We start from the raw sequence: 25,342 nt of genomic DNA, 5'->3' as shown, positions 1-25,342 counted from the left end.
AATCGAACAAATACGGTATTTATATATTATATGTATATATATATATATGTGTGTAATACAAATGCAATGTGACACCAAGGCCGCGCACGGAAAGGTCCTTTAGGGCCACATCCTGCCCCTCGGTCAGGGACCGGGTTCTTCATCCTCTGTGGGCCCGTCCGTGAGCCGCATCGTCAGGAGCGGGCATTAGTATTCCGCAGCGGAGCAGATGCCGCCACATGATATGATTGTATGCTGTGCGTGTGCCGCGCCGGGCCTCGCAAGCAGTGCGCGTTTTACATGTTGATACGTGCAGCTAGCATCGAGCAGAATGTGTGCGCCGTTTACAAGAACCGTTTAGAGTGTGTAGAAGAAGTGAACAAAGTGTTAAAAGAATCAATCTTTTGTTGTGTATCTCCGTGTCATTTAAAGGTTGCGCTGGTGAGACAGAAGGATGACGTCGTCCATGAAAAAGCACCCGGAAAAAAGGACTGGCATGATTATGAGCAGATCAGAAGAGAGCAGGAGCGAGCAGGTAGTCGCCACGCCGTATAATCGCGTCTCGGGAGGACTGCGATCGTCTGGAAGAGCTGGGGTTATTTTAATGTTTGCCCGGCTCGAATAATAAAAGAATAGTAGAATTGGGCAAAAAAGCTGAATGTTTACAGCAACCTCAGACTGAATGGTATTTGTGCTGTCCGCATATTCATGAATTAACCGATAATAATAATCATCCTATAGCCCCTTTTGATGATGTCATAAGTAGGGAACCGAACCAGCAAATTTATATACTTAGTTCATACAGTGATTATATATATATATATAATGTTTTTCAATGTGTTGATTGGGATCTGGTTGAGATATAGTATTAGGAAATATTACTTGCATTCTGAACCTAATGCACGACCAAGGACTGATTAATATAGTGATACAGCTACATTAATACATTTTAGACAACAAATTCACTTTTCAGTACAGTTACTTTGCTTCTGAAACACACCTGCCCTAAAAACCAATTTGATTTTGAGAATGTTCTGTGCGCATGTTTAGGAAACGGAGAACATGGGAAACCATTCCCGATGACGGATGCGGATCGCGTGGACCAGGCTTACAGGGAAAATGGATTCAACATATATGTCAGCGACAAAATCTCTCTTAACAGATCGATTCCAGACATCCGGCACCCGAAGTGAGTATCCCGATCATAAAAATCCTAAACAAAATTCTCCTCCCTCAATTTGGAGCCGTCATGTTGTTTGCAATTAACATTTAAAGTGCACACATGCGTATGTTTCTGGTTTCTGTACATTTCTGTCCAAATAAGCATTCAAATAGTTTGATACTATCTATATGTTGTGTTTGAGGTTTTAAAGGGACGCTGCGGCCATAATATGCGCTCTAATGTAAATGATAGCCGCACAGTCCCTTTAAATATTGGTGGTTTCCCCCTTGCAAACACATGGGGGGGGGAATTCTGCTGAATCCCCCTGTAGGCATTTGCCCCTATCCAAGCTATTTTCCATGGAGGAAATGCGATTGGTTGAACTCTTCTTGCACGCGATATACCCTCCTCCAATCAGCTCAAGGGATCTGTTATTGAACCGGTTTGATCCATTGACTTGGTGGATAGAACTAAATTCTTTACGTGCTTTTCTTGGGCATTCCCTTGAGAATTTGCCTCAAAGGTAAGAAACGACAAAACTGTTTTATGAACTATCTTTATCTGCTGAAAACTACATCTCCTGGAAGGAGTAAAGAATACGAAGCAGGAGGGGACATTGCCGACCTCCGTGAAATATTTCGCGACATTATTATTCAAATGTTCCTCTGCGGCTCCTTGCCTATTTTCTCAGCTAAATGCTTACTGTGCATGCACGTACCCCGTAATCTTACAGATGGACCTTCGTGCACGTGTAGAGTACACCCATGGCTTGTTCTGCGCAGCACGCTTGGCATCCGAGGTGCACTGGGATAAAACGTATTTACCAAAAATCCATCTTCTGGAGGGTAGCAGTAGCCTGGAAAAAAATAGCTCTAAGAATATATGAATAAATAAGAGCCTTTTCTTAAAAGGTGTTTGTAAAGGGTGCATTGGTACGAGTGATCAGGAACGCTTATTTTCTTTTGAAAAGTGTTTGACGCAAATATTACCATTTGATAAAAATATTTGTAACATGTTTTGACTGCAGAAATGGGAAATAGGTGAATTTTTAGATTAGGAATTTAAGAACCCAATGTACCCAAAATAATAAAATTCACCCACTAATTCAGCCTATATTTATGTAGTCACAAATATCAAATATTAAGAGAACACATATTGTGTGTGTGTATGTATGTGTATATATATATATATATATATATACATATATACATATACACAGACACACATACATTTATAGCATTACTGGGTTTTTGGCCATGTCTTATGTTCAGGGTTCCTTTATGCTTGTCCCTTGCTGGCTTATATTACGTCAGTAGTGTTAAATTATATGGCTTTTCCATTTATCCACCACTGCCCCTATTAAAAATACATCCATACATTAATTTTAAAGGTACACTTCAGCCACTGGTGTTGGTTGCTCGGGCTACAGTACCTCTTACTGCATGTAATTCAATGCATGCATTTTTCGCCCGGAGTCTGGTTTCCTTCCTTTGCTGCCTAAATCAATTGAACCATAAATATACTTATGTAGACTTCCTATACATGCTCAGAAGAACTTCAGTTCTTTAATAATTAGTCTGTCCTGTAAATGCACAGACCCCTATCAGTCCTACAACACAGTGCCAAGTGATTTCGCAGGCAGGGAAGCAACTACGGTTGAGACCGCTCGCAATCACTTCCGCAAGGACCTGCTGCTTACCTGTGACAACGTCTCTTGTACCGCCTAGGGGAAGCAGGAACCCAGCGGAGTCACGTCAGTTTACATCACGTCACATGACCCTGCTCTGTTCCTGCTTCCCCTGGGCGATAGAGAAATTATTTGCACAAAGTGCGAGTAATTCAGAGGGAAGCAGTGGCCCCTGCGGAAGTCTCTGAGTGGCACAAAGAGATCTGCAGTTCAGGTAAGGGGGTGTCTGAATGAGGGAATCCTTGTGAATAATTATCTGTGGGTGAGGGAATTAATGAGTATATGTGAATGAGTGAATGAATATTTGTGAATGAATGAATGTGTGATAGCATGGATGTGTAAGTGGGGGGAAGCATGACACAGGGAGGCTGTTTGGGGCAAAGATATCACAGGGAGGCTGTTTGGGGCAAAGATATCACAGGGAGGCTGTTTGGGGCAAAGATATCACAGGGAGGCTGTTTGGGGGCAAAGATGGCAAGACCTATGCTTCCGGTTTGGGTGCTAGGCAGGTCCTGTGGATGTAATCTGCGTGCCAGGGCTGACATTATACTAAGGGGGGTTACGGCTGGCTGGGGGCAATATGCAAGGGTGTGGTGGCATTAATTCACAAGGGGGTGCTGGCTGGAGGCATCACATAAATCAATACTAAAAGGGGGACTGGGTGTTGGGATAAACATACAATGTGGAGCTGGCTGGGGGCAAGACACAATGGTGTGGGGCGATGGGGCATTAATTTACAAGGGGGGCTGGTTGGGGGCATCACATAAATCAATACTAAAGGGAGGGCTGTCTGTGGGATAAATATACATTTTTTAAGTTGATAATTTAGTATGGCCCGCGAATGATGATATAAATATCCAAATGGCCCGTGGCAGAAAAAAAGGTTCCCCAACCCTGAGTGGGCGACGGAGGGCTTAAAACCTTCTCTCATCATTTGTAAGGCATGAAAATTCACTCTCTCTTTTTTCGGGGGATTACTTGTTGTCCTTGACTTGGATTTATTTTTCATGATTAAGTAAATCCTAATTAAGGCAGGTGCAGTAATTGCTGTTTATTTCGCCTGGTAGAAAATGTTAATTCTTTGCATTTCCCTGAACCATTATTATGGGGCCACACCGTCTGAAATGAAGCCCACTATGTGGTCTTACTTTGTGCAAAGGAGAAATTGCAAAAAAATAAATACATTTTAAAAACTCGAGGAAATTAAAAGGAATATCAATGAGCAAAATATCAAACATTAATCCGAACATCAAACAAAGCCAAAAAAATAATGGCAAATAAGTAAAAGCAAATATTTATACAGCATTAGGATTTATAATGAACAGTTCTCAGATCTCCACGATAAAGGCTGCTTTTCTGGCACTAAATGGATTATACTTATTTATTTCATTACCTTGAAGTGTGTAAGATTTCCACCACGCTATATTATCATCGTGTTATCTTTATTAACGATGGGTAAGGAATCAGAACGTCACGCACCTTGTGTCTTTGAGTGCCTCTATAAAATAATACATATAAAATATAATATATATAAAAATAAATAAAATAAAGCAGCAATCACTGGCAGGAATGTGCTCCGATTTAAATAAATGGGAGCACTTTTTACACATGCTCACTGAGGTCTGAACGTCTGCCGGGCCAAATGCACATCGATGGGTTAAAAAAAAAAATCCCATGCTTTTGAAAAATGGACAACACGAAAATGTGAAGTGCATATGATGGCTGAAGTGCTTTAAATGCGTCCATATAGGTTTTTTTTTTGTTTGGGAGATTTAACAAGAAATCACCAAAGCATCTTTTAATGTTTTAGGTTGACAGCCTCAATTAGGAATAAGGTTTATATTTTTTCTAGCATTTTTTCATTGTTTCCACATATTTTGTGGGTTCATATATTTACTCATTCGCTGTGGTCAGTTCATGATGGTGGAACATCACCTTAAAAAAGTGAGGGTTGTATGATCGAAACTTTAAAAAAAAAAAAAAATATATATAATAATAATAATAATTTTAAAAAATATATATATATATATATAACATGATTAGGGAAAAATGGCTCCTACCTTTTTGGCTGGCTCTTCCAAATTTGTTGACCCCTGTATTAAGTATAAAAAAAAAAAAAAAAATACAACATGTAGAAGAGAGGTATATATTGGGGGCATGTGATCTTAGATGAGAAATATTGCATGGGGGAATACATATTATGCTGTTCAAATTAGGACTTAGACATGGAGTGTCAAAAGATGGAAGACATTCCGTACCACAAATAAGGCCAGACTGGGGAAGAAAAGTGTCGCCATCTGCTGCATATGTGTTTGCCGGCATGCTACGTTTTTAGCAGCGGGTGTATTCCATAATAAAGGTAAATGTGCAGTGACTTCAGTTCCCGGCCCACTGGCTATCATACCGGTTTGCCAGACATTTAGTCCGGGTCTGACCACAAGCAAGAAGAACACACAAGCTCCAGCACTGAATTACAAAAAAACTATTGGATTTGATATAATAATCAGTAGTTCTGTAGCTAAAGCACATCATCCTCTGCTGACTGCACATAAAAAAAAATATCTTCCTAAAATAAATTGGTGACGGCTAGTAGTTCTTGGCTCCGGAAGCTGTAGAGAAGCTCAATTGTCACCAGTTAATGAAGTGTTCACAGTTACCTACAACCGACCGGCGGAATGCAAGATGAATAATTTCACAAGCGGGCAGACCGAGCGGGACGATCTGTCTCCATAGTGCTCTCTGGCAAACCCTGCTTCACACCTGGATATTTCCGCAGTACAGAGAATGTAACACCTGTCTACATATCTGCCTCTCCCAGCACAAAGAATCGCTGTTCTCCAAAACATTCGTCTGGCATTTATAGTCCTCCACTAGCAGCTCCTGATGAGCTTTGCTGTGACCGAACTTTTTTGTGTTTGTGTGTGTGTGTGTGTGTGTGTATATATATATATATATATATATAATATATGAAATATAAGTATAGACAAATACAATGTGCTTAAGCTAATAACACACAAACTTGTCATGTCTTGATTGAGCACACCCACTACACATTCACGGTGCTGATGTTTTTCTATCAACACTGTGAATGTTTAATGTGCCTTAATTTATAGAGTAAGTGAACCACTTGGGTTTATTAACTGGTCGAACCTCTTTGGCAGCAATAACGTCGAACGTTTCCGTAGCTGAGGCCTTCACAACGTTCAGGAGGAATTTTGGACCATTCTTCCTTACAGCACTTGCAGAACTGATAAGCTCAGCCGTATTCCTGAGATGTCTGATGTGAACGACTCTCTTAAGTTCATTTAACAGCATCCCTAATTGGTTAAGGTCTGGGCTCTGACTGGGCCACTCCAAAATGCAGATTTTTAAAGTTATTTTGTAGTAGATTGATTTAGATTATCGCCCAACGTTCATGTGGGTATGCAGTTCTTCAAGGTGCTCCTGCCATGGACTCCATGCATTTTAATGTTTTGTGTATGTAGACTCATGAACAGAGATGTTAACCAATTCCAATGATTCCTTCGAGCCTTTAGCTGTTACTTTAGGATTCTTTTTACCTCATTGAGCATTCTGTGTTGTGCCCTTAGAGTCATCTTGGCTGAGCAGCCACTTCTAGGGAGAGTAGCTACAGAACTAAATCATCTCCATTTATTAACAATTTGTGGACTGAAGAATATGTAAGCTCTTTGAGATGACCCTGTAACTCTTTTCAGCTTCGTGCAAACCAACAATTCTTGATTGCAGGTCTTCTGAGAATTGTTTGTGAGGCATGGTTCACATCAACAGATGATTCTTCAGAACAGCAAACTCAAAATGTTTGTGGTTTTTTATGTCAAAGTAGCTCTAAAACTCGCCTCCAATCCGGTTTTATTGATTGGACTCCAGGTTTGCCAACTCCTGACTCCAATTAGCTTTTGTTGAAGTTATTAGCTTATGTATGTATTCACGTACATTTTCTAACCCATACTGTGAATGTTTAAATGATGTATTCAATATGGACAAGTACATTACAATATTGTGTGCGTTATTAGTTAAAACAGATTGTTTGTTCATTATTGTACCTTACATGAAGATCGTATCAGATTTTAAGACAAATTTAAATGTGTGTCCCTATAGTAGCTTTCTGGGTGTCTTAATTTGTGAATGAAAAATATACCTAAATCATTTCCAGTCTTAAAGTTCTCCTTGTTTCTCTCCTCTCCCCGAACCAATCAACAGCAACCGGCAAGATAACAATAGGGCATATATAACTTAATGGGGAGAAATTACCCTTGAGATCCAGTTATGTAAAGATTACACTGTTGCAAAAAAAGGTTTTGCATTAAAGGAGCAGTTTCATCTTGACTATACCTCATCACATTTTGATACCCCCCCCCATAGAAATATTTTTATTTTTTGTCTCCTTAGTTCAAGTAAACTTGAATGTTGTTCTTTAAACTTTCTGCCTTAAATAGTTGATGTGTTCCATCACTGATTCAATCACCCCACTAACCGCCAAAAGAGCAATTACTGACTTCCCGGCTGGTATCAAAGGGGTTGTTATGTGGCTTTAAATACCAGGCATCATACGCTATAGAGTGGAATTTGAGAAGGACCCATGTGCCTCATGTTAGAGAGGATAGTGTTCGATATCGCTGCACTTATGAGTGAAGAGCTTGAGATAAACACTTAACGGGTGTTTATGAAATATTCATCCACTTATCATAACAGCGTTGGTATCACCCAGAGAATACAGCGCTGACAGTGATTAACGGTGTTACGAATATCTCTTTAGGAAGAGATGATAAATTGCTCTGCCTTTTGCCTGGCGTCTGTCCGCAGAGACCCGTTCTGCATCGTCGCGCTCTTTAATGTTATTACGTGTAGCTCTCCCAGTCCCGTGTGTACTTTCACACCTCTCGGCTGGTGTTTTCCCAGATGTTCGCCAGTTGTCCTTATTTAACACGCGCTCGGGGCATGCTCTGCATGAAAAGCTGACAGCTGTCCCATTTGTGTCTTCTCTGGTTTTCTAGCTGCAAGAGCAAACTGTATTCGTCGAAGCTGCCAAACACCAGCGTGATCGTTCCCTTTCACAACGAGGGCTGGTCCTCCCTCCTGCGGACCGTGCACAGCGTACTTAACCGCTCTCCCCCCGAGCTCATCGCCGAGATAGTCCTGGTCGATGACTTCAGTGACAAAGGTTCGTATGTTTCAGGAAATCTTCCATGAGCAATGTTCTGCCAAAATGAACATTCCGATGGAAACTGGAGAAAGAAAACCCATTGGCTGTCGATGAGATGCACAGGGTACGCCACGTCTTAAATATACTGCATGGTTATAGACACCTTCTAGACCTTGCGCCTTTCTTTGGCATATGTAATTTTTTACGTTGTTACAACCTAGTTGATGTCATTGGAACTCTGAGCCTGATTATTCCTCCCCTTTCATTTACCCTACCACTATAAGTAGTGGCCGAACAGCTGCTCACCATACTACATTCATGGGGTGATGGCAGTGTAACCATGTATGGGATGTGTGGTTGGCTGTCTGGTCAAACTTTGGCAACCATACGTGGCTCTCTAAGACTTAAATCCCAGCGCTACAGTCATCGAAAATAAGAGCTCAAAAGGTGAAGAAAGATTAGTCTGATGTCGGCATACATTTTGAATTGTTAGAGGGAGATAATTTCCGAGGGGCTCGTGATAGACAAGGAAAGGAGTATAAGCACATGTATCAGAGCATCGGTTGCATTTTGCCTTGTATAGGGACCAAGGTATAGTATTAAGATGCAGGCAATAGGATTTGGAGACAGAATGTGAAGGGTTAACGGGTCCAGGGATATTGGCAGAGAGCTTGTGGCACAGGATTAATGTTTGAAGTCAGGAAGATGTCACGTTCTGGATTAGAGATAGGAAGAAGCTCAGTGACATATATATATATGTGTATATATATATATATATATATAAATACTAACATTCAGATGTTTGGGGTCACTCAGCTGTTTTCATGGAAAACAAGGAAATTTATAGCTGTAACATTATTGCAAAATGTTTTTCTAATGATCAATTAGCCTTTTAAACTTAAACTTAGATTAGCCAACACGATGTGCCATTGAAACACAGAAGTGATAAAGGAGTGATGGGAGTGACACCTATAAAGATATTCGATTAAAAATCAGCCGTTTCCAGCTACAATAGCCCTTTAGAACATTAATTTTATTTTAATGGACAAAATTTGCGTTGGTTTCAAAGTGAGTGACCCCAAACTTTTGAATGGTAGTGTATAAGCGACGGGAGAAAATCACATATAACTAAGTACTTGACATTTAAAGTGTATCTGACGGCGTTCCCGGATGCTTCATTTTACGGCTTATATACCAAATAAACCTGTGTAATGGTGTTTAATGGTTAAAGTAAGCAGAATGGACAGTAGTTTTATTAAAGCTAAAAGCTGTGACAATGTTGTTTTCTCTTTAAGTCTCCCTTTCACATGCTACTAACGTGATTCCGGAGAATATATTTTGATCCTCATCAGGCTTCTGCTTCTTTCCCTTACTAAACATTTACTTTCAGAATATGGCGCTCCTGTATAGCGCACTTGCGTGAAATAGGGCTTTGTCGAAGCGCTTGCTTTATTTTGTTGCCTTTGTATACAGAACAGACACGTATTTTGGAGAGAGGGAATGGGATATTCAGGCAGAATCTCAATCAGCCATCAGACAGCTGCGTATTCTTCAGGCCTTCAATCAGCGACAACGCTCCGAGTCCTTTCACTCAGCGCCTTCTCGTGATTTATCTTCTGCTGCTCTGTATGTGGAAACTGGATGAGCAATCTGTCTATTTTTTTTTCTTCTTCTATTATTTTCTCTCGGTGCTCAAAGCTTGAAAATCAGACGGTGTCGGTAAATAGCTGTGAATCACATTTACTCCCGGTTGTTTAGAAATGCATGGGCTGTGGACATGATGCTGACGGTTTCGCTCGGAACACGCTGCAGGCAACCCGTATTAATTACAGGGAGCCTGAGAGGCGCTTAGTCTAAATGTAAAAAAAAAAATTATGAATAGAATATTCAAGAACAAGAATATTAAATTGATAGCTTTTTCGGCATCTGGAAGTCCGTCTGCTCGTCTTTTTACATCAGGATAGTAAGCTTTGGGTACATCCCGATACAGAATGTGACCTTCTCCGTGTCTGTTTATCCAGAAGGTAAACCAGTCTCCCCCATCTCTTGGGCTGTATGCAGGGCTGTTTGGGGCAAAGAAATGCATTGGGGCCTTAAAAAATATATTATATAAATATACACATAAGCTGCACTTACACACGCTTGCCTACACACTGCCATATACACTGCCCTTACACACACACACTGCCATATACACTGCCCTTACACACACACACACATATATATATATATATATATACACACACACATACACTGCCCTTACATATAGCTGCCCATACACACACACATGCACTGCCCTTATACACTGCCCTTACACACACACATATGCACTACACACATACACTGCCTATAAACACACAAATGCACATACTGTACACTGCCCATACGCCCACATATGTGCTACAGACATACAGGGTCACACTTGCCCTAACACTTCTTCCCATCTCCTACTCCGCTTTCTCCCCATCTCCTACTCCGCTTTCTCCCCATCTCCTACTCCGCTTTCTCCCCATCTCCTACTCCGCTTTCTCCCCATCTCCTACTCCGCTTTCTCCCCATCTCCTACTCCGCTTTCTCCCCATCTCCTACTCCGCTTTCTCCCCATCTCCTACTCCGCTTTCTCCCCATCTCCTACTCCGCTTTCTCCCCATCTCCTACTCCGCTTTCTCCCCATCTCCTACTCCGCTTTCTCCCCATCTCCTACTCCGCTTTCTCCCCATCTCCTACTCCGCTTTCTCCCCATCTCCTACTCCGCTTTCTCCCCATCTCCTACTCCGCTTTCTCCCCATCTCCTACTCCGCTTTCTCCTCATCTCCTACTCCGCTTTCTCCTCATCTCCTACTCTGCTTTCTCCTCATCTCCTACTCTGCTTTCTCCTCATCTCCTACTCTGCTTTCTCCTCATCTCCTACTCTGCTTTCTCCTCATCTCCTACTCTGCTTTCTCCTCATCTCCTACTCTGCTTTCTCCCCATCTCCTACTCTGCTTTCTCCCCATCTCCTACTCTGCTTTCTCCCCATCTCCTACTCTGCTTTCTCCCCATCTCCTACTCTGCTTTCTCCCCATCTCCTACTCTGCTTTCTCCCCATCTCCTACTCTGCTTTCTCCCCATCTCCTACTCTGCTTTCTCCCCATCTCCTACTCTGCTTTCTCCCCATCTCCTACTCTGCTTTCTCCCCATCTCCTACTCTGCTTTCTCCCCATCTCCTGCTCTGCTTTCTCCCCATCTCCTGCTCTGCTTTCTCCCCATCTCCTGCTCTGCTTTCTCCCCATCCCCTACTCTGCTTTCTCCCCATCCCCTACTCTGCTTTCTCCCCATCCCCTACTCTGCTTTCTCCCCATCCCCTACTCTGCTTTCTCCCCATCCCCTACTCTGCTTTCTCCCCATCCCCTACTCTGCTTTCTCCCCATCCCCTACTCTGCTTTCTCCCCATCCCCTACTCTGCTTTCTCCCCATCCCCTACTCCGCTTTCTCCCCATCTCCTACCTTTCTCCTCCTCCACCTTCTGTCATGGGACCCCCAAGGTCTATCACTCCAGACCTCTGCTTTGGTGCATGGGATAGGCATAAAGATAAAACAAGACCAAGGACCGAATAAGGCTGGCGCTTTTACAGGTAGAAAAAAGACTAGATGGGCTGATGGGTTCTTATTAGCCGTCAAGTACTGTTTATATTTTGAAGAACCAGCCCCAGTGAGCTTCTCCTGCCAAAAGAGCTTGCCTGGCCCTACGCAATGTATAGGTAAGTCAGTGAGATTTCCTGGAGGTCCCCTCACTAGTTGAGCTATGCGTTATACAGGTCCAGGAACTTGCCAGGGTTGGCCCTTCATATTTCACAGGGGATTTGGCGATGAATCTGCAAACCCACCGGCAAGACTCTTGCTTTATTTAATAAACCCTTCCATCCCTGCCTTAATGATATTTAATATTCGAGCTGCATGGTGGTAAATGTTCACTTTCTGATACAAAAACCCATTGATGTTATGGTGCATAGTACTGCTATCCATCCATACATCAGAATTATTATTTCCCTCTCTGATAAATAATTCCGTACCCCTTGGCAGCTCTATCAATGTAGAATACTTTGTGTGAAATTTGAACAGCTGTTCTTTTTTTTTTTCCCCCTGCAATCAGAGTAAATTATTTAGCTGGGCTTTGGCTGCCAGAGCCCTAATTGCCTCCCTGAGAGCCTCTTTAATTTTCCGCAGACCTCCCATCTGTTCGGTCCCCAATGGTCGCCATAAGCCGGAGCCGTATGAGCTATGCTTTGCTGCCCTTTTTGTTTGCACTCGCCCTTTTGCCGGTGGCTTGAATTGTATTGGGACCATTCATGTTTAGATTGTAATTGCAACCTGTTGACTTTATACACGCATCATCTATCAGATTTAAAAGGAGCCTACCGTGTCAAAAGCACATATTTTCCTGGAAATCCGGGTGCCACAAGGGTTTTGGGGGGGGGGGGCTATTCCTGCATCCCTTTCTGCCATGCAGCTTGATACCTGTCAACCGCTCAAATCTGAAGGCATGTGGAGTAGGAGATGGGGAGAAAGCGGAGTAGGAGATGGGAAGAAGTATTAGGGCAAGTGTGACCCTGTATGTCTGTAGCACATATGTGGGCGTATGGGCAGTGTACAGTATGTGCATTTGTGTGTTTATAGGCAGTGTATGTGTGTAGTGCATATGTGTGTGTGTAAGGGCAGTGCATGTGTGTGTGTGTGTAAGGGCAGTGCATGTGTGTGTGTGTATGGGCAGCTGTATGTAAGGGCAGTGTATGTGTGTGTGTATATATATATATATATATATATATGCGCTAAACTTGTCTAGGAAAGTATAAGTGTGTGTGTATATGTATACATACATACATACACAAATACATATATACACTGTGGCAGAACTTGAATGCAGAATCAGTGCAGTCCAAAAATGGTGGTCAATATCTAAGTAACCCAAGCAGAAAATAGGGTCCATTAGCTAAAGAGAGCGTTTACAGAAGAGGTGTATGTTTCGGTTCACTGATATCAATATGCATTATGCAGGGCTAACTCAAGGGACAAGGAGAAGCTCATTGGGCTTATCCTTCGTAATGCCCAGTCACAACAGAGTTGAAATATTTAACTTTTTGTGTAAACACATCCTTTAGTGAATAGACTTAATGTGTCAAATACAATCAGATTCAGTTTTGTTTAACAGACTCCTTAAACGACCACTACGGGCCTGGTTTCGTGTTAAATGTGCAGGCATGTATTAGTTATTGGAGGTAGAAGCTGAGGCTTCTGTCTTATTTAACTCCTCCCCAGCTTCCCGTGCTGGAAGCAAAGAGCATACCTCAGTATGCTTCTTGCACATGCTCAGTGGACTGCTGCTTCTACTGAGCATGTGCAAGAAGTTTACACCCTATTGCTTCTTGCTTACGTTGAAGACGGAAGAAATAATGGAACAATCCATGGCTCCTATTTGCATACAGTTAAGGGCAAAAAAAGGCAAAAATGACTGCAACATGTATTAAAAATAAAAATATAATTTTGAGGATTAGACCCTGCATTAAAAAGACAATAAAATTGGGTGCTGGCTCTAGCTTGGATAGGTAACTGAGATAACGAAGGCTCTGTAATATTTCAGATACCCTGCCATTAGAGGTTTTAGGATCCCCACTGTTCGTATGTTGGGTAGAATTTTACTTGCCTAGCTTCCTTTCCCTATATCATAATCATTACATTTATTAAATCGTTTTCCCAGCTTCACGTAAGATTGGTCAAAAATCAATTTTATGTAGGATTTATTTGTATCCTTTTTTTGTTGCATGGTCTGTATGCTTACTTAGCTCTAATGAAATATAAAATACAGATAATCTGGATAAATCCTAATTCTAATGGATGTACTTTTCTACACTGACGAGAAACGAGAATTTTCCACCTGTCGATTTATTTGTTGTCCTATCCAGGTGCCCAAATCTCATTATTTTTTCAATATATTTACACGGTAACTAGCTTTTCTGGAGCTGTTAGGATTCCTGGCAAGTGCTTCACAACCTTTTCAGATCTTTTTGTTCCCAACTGAGCCAATTTTTGCCTTATCCGTTCCTTGAAAGCCACATGTAGCTGTTGAATTATTAAACCCGTAAAGCTTTAATGTCTGCTACGCCGCCCCAGAGGACTGCAGTCAAAGAGCGAACCGGTTCTTAGTATGAGTGGAATCAACGAAGCTTTGTTGCTTTGCTTTCAGGCGCTATACTATACCGGGGCATGGCGGCACGGACCCGGCTCTGCCCAACTCCACCAAAGGGTATGATGGGGAGCAGAAGCCACATCTGTATATAATGTGTGCATTTGTCCACAATAATACCAAGATTGGTATTCATCTCCGGTTCAATGTATAGTTCTAAGATTCTTTGTTGTCTCGTGGAAACTTTCAACTTCTGAGATGGGTCTGCAATGGCATTAAAGGTGCTCTATGCATCAAAACGTTATTTCCGGTACTGAGCGCCCAAACCCTTGCCAGAGATAACTTTTAACCACGTAACATTTATTCCTCATTGATCAGTATCGCCAGGGATATTTAATTGTCATGGCAAGCACCGATAGGCTGTTTCCGTAGAAGCTGAATAATCTTCTTTAAGTGATTAAGCCTTCAGAGGATGAATAAAATGGCAGATCTCTAAGGTTTGTTTCCTGAAGTTACCAATAAGAACAGTTTCAGACCAAATGGATTTCAGTTGTAGTTGATTCCTTTTATTGGGCCATCATAGCATAAGATGTAACGTTACAAAAGCTTTCAAGACCTCAAAGATTTTGCTGTCATATGGAAAGGTTCTGAAAAGTAATGTAAAGTTTACATATTTGCCCAATAAAAGGCATCAACTTGAGTTAAAGACTCAACGTGGTAGACAATGCTGTTTTGTCTAAGTGGGACAGCACCATTTTTTGGCGACAATTACTCAGAGTCCTGTTAAATAAGTGCCAAAGTGTTGGATATATTGTATTTGTGGTTAATACATGAACTCTGGTTAGCTTATTATTTAAGCCTCCCTGTTCCTTTTGAAATTGCTTGTCACTTTATATTCTACAGCATTCCTTTATACTTCAATCAAAGCAGCTATATTGGGAGACAAGCGTGATAATATTGCATTCTATTAAGCCGCAGCAGAAGGGTTCTACTCGGTTTAAAGATAATAACGTTCTGCTCGGAAGATGAGGCTGTTTCTACCTGCGTGATGTCTTCTACGGCCACCAAACACATCTTTTACAAAACCTGAAATCATTTTCTATGATAGGCCTACGTCGCAGCCGAGTAGAAGGAAGGGTTATTGTATGATTGAACTGCTGTATGCTGAGTTGTGGGTTTTTGACCCGAGTAGTCAAGGATCAGGTTACTAAGACCTTGTCTTTCAGCTCGACTCTGTATAGTCTGCAGCTGATGTTCCTACCAAGCTCATGATGACCCCTGTATCTCTGAAAGTATGGATAACAAATGTGGGGACCTCCTACAGCAGTTTTTTACTTTGTCCACTATTGATCCTGACCATGTTGAGTCGGACCACAACTTCTCATCACATTCTTTCAGCTCTTCTTACTTACGGTATTCCCTCGGCTAAGAAAATATTCCATGGAATCTTTTAGCCTTATTTTTTTGGGGGGGGTTTGTGCATCATATTCGTATTTAACGTTATCTGCAGATGTATCCTTAAATTGGGTCATGTCCTTGTATAAGCTGCCAAGTTCAATTGCTGAACCCGACCTTACCTTCACAGAATTCATAATTGTCAGATTTGAACCCAACGTTTATCCGCTGAGGAATAATACTGGGGTCGTGCAAAGTAAAGCAATCATATAAGGCATTCCTTTTTTTTGTGTTTCACCGTAATTATGTAATCTCTCCTACACGCAGAGCATTTGAAAAAACGTCTGGAGGACTACATGGTTAACTTCCCTAAGGTGAGGATTGTCCGAACGAAGAAGAGAGAAGGCCTCATCCGTACTCGCATGCTTGGAGCTTCAGTAGCCATTGGAGAAGTCATAACGTTCCTCGACTCTCACTGTGAAGCTAATGTGAACTGGCTTCCGCCATTGTTGGGTGAGTTCTATCACCTTCGGCTAGATCACCTCTACAGGCCATGGTCTGAAACCAGAGGGTCAGCTGATATAACCTAAGGAAGTTTTACTTTACTGAGAGGGTGGTAGATTCATTGGAAATTCATGGGGCTAATATAGCTATCATGAACCTAAGATGAGACCAAAAGACTGATTAAAGTCTTTGCTTCAGGATAAATGGGGGCCGAACGGTTCTCGTTTTCCGCCAAGTTCTACGTTGTATTTGTAGTAATTACGCTGACACCCAGCTGTACATAACATTCAGCCAGCATTCTGATGGTTAGCGAGTTAGAATGTTAGAAAACGGCCCGGGATTCACAGAGCTCCCTCCTGTCCTTCTACAAAGGCCTTTTTATGTTTCTGTAGAGAATGGTTGCCATGAGGATGGACAGGATTTAAACTGGCATTTATTGCTGACATACTTCCTTTTGGCTGAGTTTCTGACCTGAATCTTTCCTTACTGTATGACGGTTCAAGTGGCAACAGTACACGCCATTGTATCCAGGATTCAATAGAGCTTTATCTTACCTTCCATAGATGTGCATGCGCATCAAGTTTGCTTGGTTCCTGTCTCACATTGGCATTTTGATGTAAACTTCTGTCCTCCCGCAGACCGAATCGCTCAGAACCGCAAGACTATCGTGTGCCCAATGATCGATGTTATTGATCATGACCACTTTCAGTACGAAACCCAGGCTGGAGATGCAATGCGGGGAGCCTTCGACTGGGAGATGTTTTATAAACGCATCCCGATTCCTCCTGAGTTGCAGAATTCGGATCCCAGCGAGCCGTTTGAGTGAGTTTTACACTCTTTTGACTATTTGTAATTCCGTTATGTTGTCAGTTTGTAACCTTCCATGTCAACAGTATAAGAGTTCAGGGTAGATTGAGTCAGTGGATACATCAGAACGTGGCCATTAGAAGAAATGTATTACACATAACAGACATGTGAAGGGATAGGATTAAAAGGATCATATGACTGGGAATTCTTCTCTGTATTTATCATCTGTTCTCTTCCCTCACACTAGTCTTCTTCTATTGCAGCGTTTGTAATAAGAGGTACCTCATCCTCAAGTTTTATTGATGGTCAACCAAGCTGTTTGCATCTTTAAGACTAGTGGCAAAAAAGATAAAGCACATAAAAGCACCCAATTTTTCCTCCCCCCCACCCAGCTAAGTGGGCAAACTTCAGGTTCACTGGGGGTTGGGGTTACCGTCCCACAACCTCCCTATCTAACCTCCTCCGGGTTCTTTTGAAACGCACATCAAAGGGACCCAACCAGCAGTTGACATTGTCCTCGTATTCACTGATATGCTGTTTCCTAGAATGTATCCACATGAGTTAGGTTACAGATCTTTTATACTTAGACCAGTCTTTTTGGGGGCCATTTTAAGGCAATCACAAGTAAGAGATCTGAAGCTTCATCATCTCTTCTTTATGGAGTGATGACCGAATAGACCAATTTCAATGCCCAAGACTGTAAAGATCCTTCAACAGAGATCTGGTCCAGATCAGCCACAGACCTCATCCTTACTCTCTGTTACGTAAAAAGGAGTGGACCTCGTAGTAATGGCCTTTATGCCATGGTTTCCGTAATAAGCATTTCTACACCTCAGACCTGAGCCTGGGCTTTCTGTTTTGTTTCATTACAGGTCTCCAGTTATGGCCGGTGGATTATTTGCAGTAGATAAAAAGTGGTTCTGGGAACTTGGAGGCTATGATCCTGGTTTGGAGATCTGGGGAGGAGAGCAGTATGAAATTTCCTTCAAGGTCAGTGTGGGGTCTTACTGTTGATACCACCACATTGCCAACATTAGGCTATAGATGTGCATTTTGCATGATAGCCAGATCCCTTTTTCCTGCGTACGCATTGACACGCCACGTATGAGCACAGATTCCTGTGTCTTTATTATTCCCGACTTCTGTGTAGTGCCGTGAACCCCCTGCCATACAACATGCCCACTTCACTAGAGACGGTTACTGTCGCACCCCTAGTAATTAGTCCCCCGCTGCGAGACCCTTTGATGTGCTTGGGACATGTCACACAGTAACAGCTTCGTTTATTGTCTTGGAATTAAGATAAAGTGGTGCAGTCATCTGTAGCTGTAGTAGATTCATTACTGTGGTGAAATCACTAGTACAGAGGGGCTGGATGCAAGGAGAGGGCGGGTGGAAGTTATAAAATGAGCGATCACTCGGCCATGGGGGTTAACTAAGCTTATTTATTATCAGGCGGTGCTGACGGCAATACTGAGAACACTCCAGAGACTCCAGATCTAAATGCTCTCCATAAATTGGAGCTAGAAAATGCCTATACCCCTCCCTGATGGATATGTCCTCATCACGGCATTTTCCTTTTTGGTGTCCACAGCTTTCGAATAGTAGTATTCTCCATAAGCTTATTTTTCCACCTGTAATAACTAGACTTGCGCATTCGTCTTCGGGCAAACATGTAAACGATCACGAAGAGGCCGTTTTTTTGTTCGTACCGAAGTCGCGCCGAAGAGAATACAGTGCCGGCAAAACGTAGGAGAAGACGAAGACTCACAACCACGTAGAATCGAAGATTCTTTCGTGATCGTCTTCGTTTTTGCCGCGCAGCCGCCAAAATTTCAAACAGGAGTGAGCTGATCCTCGTCTCTCCAATCAGCTCACTCTTGTGACGTCACGCTAAGGGTCTCGTCCAATGCCTGTGCTGCTGTTTTTTTAATTCTGAAGGCGCCTTTATAAGACCAGAGCTTGCCTGAGAGATCCATTCATTTTTCGCTGTGACTGCTTTGGCAACACTGCTGTGCTGCATCCGAGCGTTACAGAGAGAGATTGTTCTGTTCTGTGTGAGACTGGTAAGCCTTAGCCTGCCATTTCTCACAGTGTACTTCATCCTCACTTCAGTTCTACTTAATATATTTAATAATAATAATTTGATTAATGTAATAATTTTTTTATTTAATTTGTCATCAACTGTGTAGTGCTGTTGAGTTGACAGCCCTGGGCTGGCACTAGTGCCTACTGCCTGTCCTTCTTAAATAAATTAAATAATAGAATTTTTTAAATAATTTAATAGAATATATTATTAATAATTGAATACATTTAAAATTATATACCGTATTTGGTCGATTATAAGATGAGGTTTTTTCAGAGCAAATGCTCTGAAAAATACCCCTCGTTTTATAATCGGGGTCGTCTTATAATCAGACCTCAAATAGGTCTGACTATGAGACGACTAAGATCCAGATCCCCCGCAGCTGCAGGGGACCTGGATCCTCCTGTCTCCCCCCCCGCCCCACTTACCAGTACTTCGGATTCCCCGGTGTGTAGCTGGGGCAGCGTCTATTTGTCTACGCGATTCGCGTAGGTGTGGCTAGCAGTGGGGTTGTCTGCGTCCATCGCGCAGACCTTCCCCAGCTGTTAGAGATCAGAGTTCCCGGCTGCAGCGTAAGTGCGTGGGATCTACACGCTGTCCCGGCTACATGACAGGGAAGTCAGAAGCACCGGTAAGTTTGGAGGAGGGAGGGAGGAGGGGGGAGTGTTAAATGGGGGGCATAAGGCATTTCTGGAGGCAGAGTGCTCTGTGAAATGCCTTTTAACCCCCTTAATGCCACTCTGCCTCCAGAAATGCCTTTTTTAACCCTCTATACGCCACTCTGCCTCCTGAATGCCTTAAACCTCCCTATATGCCACTCTTCCCCATAATATGCCTTTTAACCCTCTAAATGCCAGAGTGGCATATAGGGGTATAAGGCATTTCTGGAGGCAGAGTGGCACATAGGGGGTCAAAAGGCATATCATGGGGCACAGTGGGATATAGGGTTAAAAGGCATATCATGGGGCACAGTGGCATTTAGAGGGTTAAAAGGCATATCATGGGGCACAGTGGCATATACGGGGTATAAGGCATTTCTGGGGCAGATGTGCATAACTGGGGGGCAGGTTGGAAAATAGAAGGAAATAAAACCAAAATATTTTTCTGAATCATAGCTTTTATTAAAAAAAAAAAATAGTTTAGATGAATTAACATTTACTGGTAAAACTTTTTTCCTATAGGGTCATCTTATATTCAGGCTTTTTCTTTTTTCCTAAATTAATATTCAGATTTGGGGGGTCGTCTTATAATCAGGGTCGTCTTATAATCGAGCAAATACGGTATATATTTGTCAGTTATATATACTATAGTTAGTATTAGTAATAGTATACTAGTGTAGAGTGTACTGTAGACCTTCAAGACATCTACTAGTGTCTAATCTAAAATCATTAATATCAATAATTCTATAATTCTTATCTTAATAGTTAATTAAATTAGCTATAAAAATATAATTAATAATTACTATACTACTAGCTTATAGTTCAGCTAATCTTATTAGTACTGGTGCTGCAGCTCTATAGTTTGTGCTTTGTTTTAGCAACAGCAAGAGACCAAGTCAATTTTTCTTAATAAATATTTTATTTCATTTGTTTTGCTCACCTCAGTCCATCAGTGAAGTGAACTTGTTGGGCTAGTGAGTGCAGCCGCATAAGTGCTGTGTGTTTCAGCAAGCAGTAAAGATAACTGTTTTGCTGTGACATTTTATTTTATTTCTAATTTCTTTTCAAGAAAAATTGACTGTGTGACGACAACAACTGTACTAAGCAAAGCTTCAAGCTACTAGCTGTAGTACTAAAATAATTCTAATCTTTAATCTTCTTAATCTTATCTATAATAGATTATATAATATAATATAAATTCTAATTCATAATCTATAATATATATAAGTAATTCTTTCTAATTCATAATCTATATTCTATCTATAATCCATAATATAAGTAATTCTAATCTATTAATAATATAATATATATAATTTAACCTCACTTTAGCTTAGTGGGCTTGAGAGCGTCTGCCTAGAGTTAGACTAGAATACTAATATAGCTTTAGGTTTAGCATAGTAGTAGGATAGGCTCTTAGGCCCGTGTACAATATTTTTGTAAAGACAGTTAGAGAGAGGGCTTCACATAGTGGAACTCCACCTAGCGAGGTAGCAGAGGAGCCTGAGACTGAGAGGCCAAGTGCAGAGTCTGTTCTTCCTGCTCGCACTACTACTAGTCACGAGTCTCACGACGATATCAGTCTTAGCTCCAGCCTAGCAGGAATTCCATTCGATCTGGCTAATGAAGAACTAGACTATGAGCCAGAGGAAGTAGAGGAGATGAGTGGTCAGGAATCAGATTCCTCAGGGAGCAGTGTCCAAATGACTAGTGCACAATTTTCCCCTGAGCCTCCACCTTCTCCGCTACGATCATCACCATCCCCACCACCAGCAGCAGCAAAACCTAGCAAATCTAAAGTTAAAGCAATTAGCAGTCCCACTATGGCCAGTACTGTTACCACCAGTCCCACCACCACTAGTTCTGCCTCTGTTCATCCACCCCGAGCAGTAGGAGCAGCACCCAAAGCACACTCCAAGGCTATGCGCGCCCCAATTTGGGAGCACTTTGAAAATGTTGAAGAAGGGCACCATGGAAAGTGCAAACATTGTGGGAAGCTAATAAGCAGAGGGAAAGTGTCTGGCCATTTTACCAGTGCTAGCATGAAGCATCACCTCAGCACTCAACACAACGCTGTGCTATTGGGGAAAGATGCAGAGGGAAAACTGAGTGCAGGCAGCATAGCTGGTGGCCGTGGAAAAACCCCAACAGCTGCTTCTGAGCCAATAGCAGCAGCAGCAGCAGCTAATGCTGGCAGCCAGAGACCAAGGCAGGTTGGAGCCCTGCATGTCCAGCCCACCCTGGAACAATTTGTGGCATTCCAATCCAAAAGGTCAATGCCCAAACAGCAGGCCAATAAAGTAACGCGACTTATTGGTCAGTTCATTGCTGTTGGAGGGCATCCTTCTCTATGATCGAAGGGGAGCCTTTCAAACAATTGATGGCGGCTGTGGCTCCACAATATACAGTTCCGTCACGTTCCACTTTCAGCAGGAACATTGTCCCCTCATTGTATCGGTCCTGTGTTGCAGCAGTGAAAGAGGAGCTTGCCAAGGCTGCTGGTCAGTCTATTCATTTCACAACAGATTTGTGGAGTGCACCTAGTGGGCAGCATGCCTTTCTTTCTTTGACAGCACACTGGTGGCAGCCCGGTGTGCCCAAGGAAGCTGCTGCAGCAGGCTACCGATCTTTCCTTCTCCATGCAGAAGTGATGGATGAAAAGCACACTTCCCAAAATATTCTGCATGCGATGAGGAAAATGTTTAGCCTTTGGGTGGGAGCAGAGGCGGGCACCAATGTTGAAGTTGGTTTTGTGGTAACTGACGGAGGTGCCAATATGGTGAAAGCGCTGCGAGATGGTCATATTGTTGGTGTGCGCTGTGCAGCCCACATCATCCATCTTGTAGTGAAGGCAGCAATGTCAGAAGGAACTAATGTGGCAGCAGTAGTTCTGTCCTGCTGCAGAAAGATCGCTGGGCACTTTCACCATAGTGTTAAGGCTAGCCAACTTTTGAGGGAAGAGCAAGAGAGGTCAGGTCTTCCCGTACACTGCCTACGTCAGGATGTCAGTACACGGTGGAACTCCACGTTAGACATGCTGGAGAGGATTTTGTAACAGCAGAGGGCAATCCATAATCTTGCCTCAGAGCACAATATTGGGATTACATCTCCATTGAATAGGGAGGATTGGACAGTGATCGCCCAGCTAGTGGCAGTCCTTAAACCATTCAGGGACGCCACAGAAAATTTAAGCTCAAACACTGCCAGTCTGGCCCAGGTAATCCCAGTGTTCTCCCATCTAGGCAGCAAGATGGATGTGTTCCTTGAAAACCGTGAGGCTGTTCAAGGTGGCACTCTACATCCTGACGTAGCAGCCATAGTCAGGAAGCTGAAGGATCTGCTAAAAGTACACCTTCGCAAACGCATGGAAGAGAGTCCCGAAATGATGCTAGCGTGCCTTTGTGATCCAAGAATTAAGGGAAAGCTAGCTTTGAAATTCAATGTTCTCAGTAGCTACCGGGAGCAATTGGTCAACAAGGTGCGTGACTGGCAGCGTAAAATGGGAATGCTGTCCGAGGAGGGAGAGGTGCAGGAGGAGGAAGAGATTATGTGGTCTGCTACTCCTAGCAGCAGCATCAGCAGCAGTGCCACAAGCATCACAACAACACAGCTGAGTGGAGCAGCTGCGTTTTGGGAAGAGGCACTTGGGAGTATAGTTGGACCATCTGACAGAGCTAGCAGCAGAAAGGAGAGTAGTGCTGCTGAAATGGTCAAACTTTACTTCTGTGAAGTTCCTTCTGCACCTAATGTTGATCCTCTTCGCTACTGGGATGAAAAGAAGAGTGTGTGGCCTTCACTCTCATGGGTTGCGCAGCAGCTTCTATCATGTCCGCCAACCACTGTTCAAAGTGAGCGCGTGTTTTCTATGACTGGAAACATACTGAGTCCTCACGCATGGCACCTCATCTGATGGAGCAGATTGCCTTTCTTAAATTCAATCTGCCCAAGTTGGGTTACCCAGCTCTTAGCTTGGAAAGTTAAAAAAAATGTTCTCTAATGTTTAAGGTAGTTTCTCCCCCTGGTTGCACGTGTTTGTGGTGTGGCAACGTCTGCTACCTCCGCCGGTGTAGCCAATTTACGCTAGGGCCTAGTGTCTGAGTTCTGGAAGTCCGCTCCCAAACGCCATGGACTGACAGACTTTGATGCTTTGCCCTGGGGTGAAACAGGTGAGCAGGTCGTCAATTGCCCACTCATTCAACTTTCCCAATGCTGCTGCTGCTGGTGGTTGTGGTGGTGCCAGCGTCTCTTCTCTGCCAGTTCGCTTCCTGGCTAGTGTCATGCCTTAAATGTCCAAAATGTTCAAGGTAGTTTCTCCCCCTGGCTGCGTCTGTTTGCGGTGTGGCAATGCCTGCTACCTCCGCCGGTGTAGCCAATTTACGCTAGGGCCTTGTGTCTAAGCTCTGGAAGTCCGCTGCCAAACGTCTAGGACTGACAGTGTTTGGGTGCTTTGCCCTGGGGTGAAACAGGTGAGTGGGTCGACAATTGCCCACTCATTCGCCTTTTCCATTTCCATTTCATTTTTTTTTCCATCTGATACACAACCTACCAAACATAACACACACAATAACACATATAACACAGTGACATAACACATAACACACACATGTACAATTCACAAATCACAAGGACCTTTCGGCCTGTTATTTGCCCTGGCCTTCACTTCTACACTCACTAGCATTAACGCTAGAACTCACACTTCACCCTATCCCATTTTTCCATCCACATAGCTGCCAACAGACCCAACTTTTTCAGGGACACTCCTGCTTTTTTCCTGTCCCATCAAATTTAGCTAAACTAGGTATGCTAGTGCACATAGGTATAGCTGGGTAGGGTAGCACTACAACATTAAATAAATATAATAAAGTAAATAATAATAAATATAACTTTAAAATAAAATTCAATAAACCCATTAAAATTAAAATTAAATTATTATTTAGACATAATATATCTTTAACCAAAACAGTGCACTGCTAATAATCTTAAACATAACCGTACATTAACCCTAAGCTAATTTTTAGTTCTTGTCCAACCTTTTTCAATTCGCATACCTGCCAACACACCCAACATTTTTGTGGACAGTCCTGCTTTTTTCCAGTCCTGTCCAGTAAAAGTTGGGTTGTTGCAAAGTATGCCATTATAAATAGGTAGCAAATGTTAGGCATGTATTACAAGTGGTCCAAAATCAATTTAAAAATGTAAAATAATCCCTATTCTTTTATGAAACATCTATGGATGTGTGACTGTGTATGATAAAAAGGAGGCCAAGTTCCTTGGAGCATTTGTCTAGGTCATTTTGTGTACAGTACACCTCGGTACGTGTGTGCAACTCTATTGGTCGTTTCGGCAGGGGGCTCGCCTGCCATCACCGAATGAGGTGCATTCTGCAATTCATTTGTTGATGCCAGACCAGCCCCCTTCCGGCGACCAATAGAGTCGCACACACGTACCTTCACGGCGCGAACGCATCTGCTGCTGCTCCGATGTGTTCTTAACCGCGTATTAACCCCTGCTACGCAGCCGGGAGAAAACGAAGATGAAACGAGCACGATGAATGGTCACGAATATTCGCCCGAAAAGAAGACAGGAACGGGCGAATATTCGCGGAATAAAGGCTGTGCATACTTTTTAACATTTTTTTTTTCTTAAACTATCCAATCTTCTGGGAACTACCTGATACAATCATTGTTTGGGTTCCTCGCCAAACTAATGGAGTCTTTAGTTGAAGTACATAGGGTGTTCAGATGT

General features: G+C 42.6%; 1 protein-coding gene across 1 annotated transcript in view; it reads left to right on the top strand.

Annotated features, from left to right (window-relative positions):
* Positions 1 to 25,342, top strand: part of LOC149287313 (polypeptide N-acetylgalactosaminyltransferase 10-like) — a 67,579-nt gene that overhangs the window by 39,577 nt on the left and 2,660 nt on the right. The window contains exons 4-9 of the mRNA XM_089493019.1: positions 412 to 514; positions 1,030 to 1,168; positions 7,844 to 8,010; positions 15,875 to 16,060; positions 16,690 to 16,873; positions 17,731 to 17,848. Of these exons, the coding sequence (XP_089349145.1) occupies positions 412 to 514; positions 1,030 to 1,168; positions 7,844 to 8,010; positions 15,875 to 16,060; positions 16,690 to 16,873; positions 17,731 to 17,848 (897 nt within the window). The remainder of the gene's footprint in view (positions 1 to 411; positions 515 to 1,029; positions 1,169 to 7,843; positions 8,011 to 15,874; positions 16,061 to 16,689; positions 16,874 to 17,730; positions 17,849 to 25,342) is intronic.

The sequence above is a fragment of the Sceloporus occidentalis genome, unplaced genomic scaffold (assembly GCF_023333645.1).
Source record: "Sceloporus occidentalis isolate IW3139 unplaced genomic scaffold, rSceOcc1.0.p SCAF_62, whole genome shotgun sequence".
Taxonomy (NCBI): Eukaryota; Metazoa; Chordata; class Lepidosauria; order Squamata; family Phrynosomatidae; genus Sceloporus; species Sceloporus occidentalis.
Note: the sequence above shows the minus strand (reverse complement) of the source record. Positions and strands in the feature narration are given on the sequence as shown.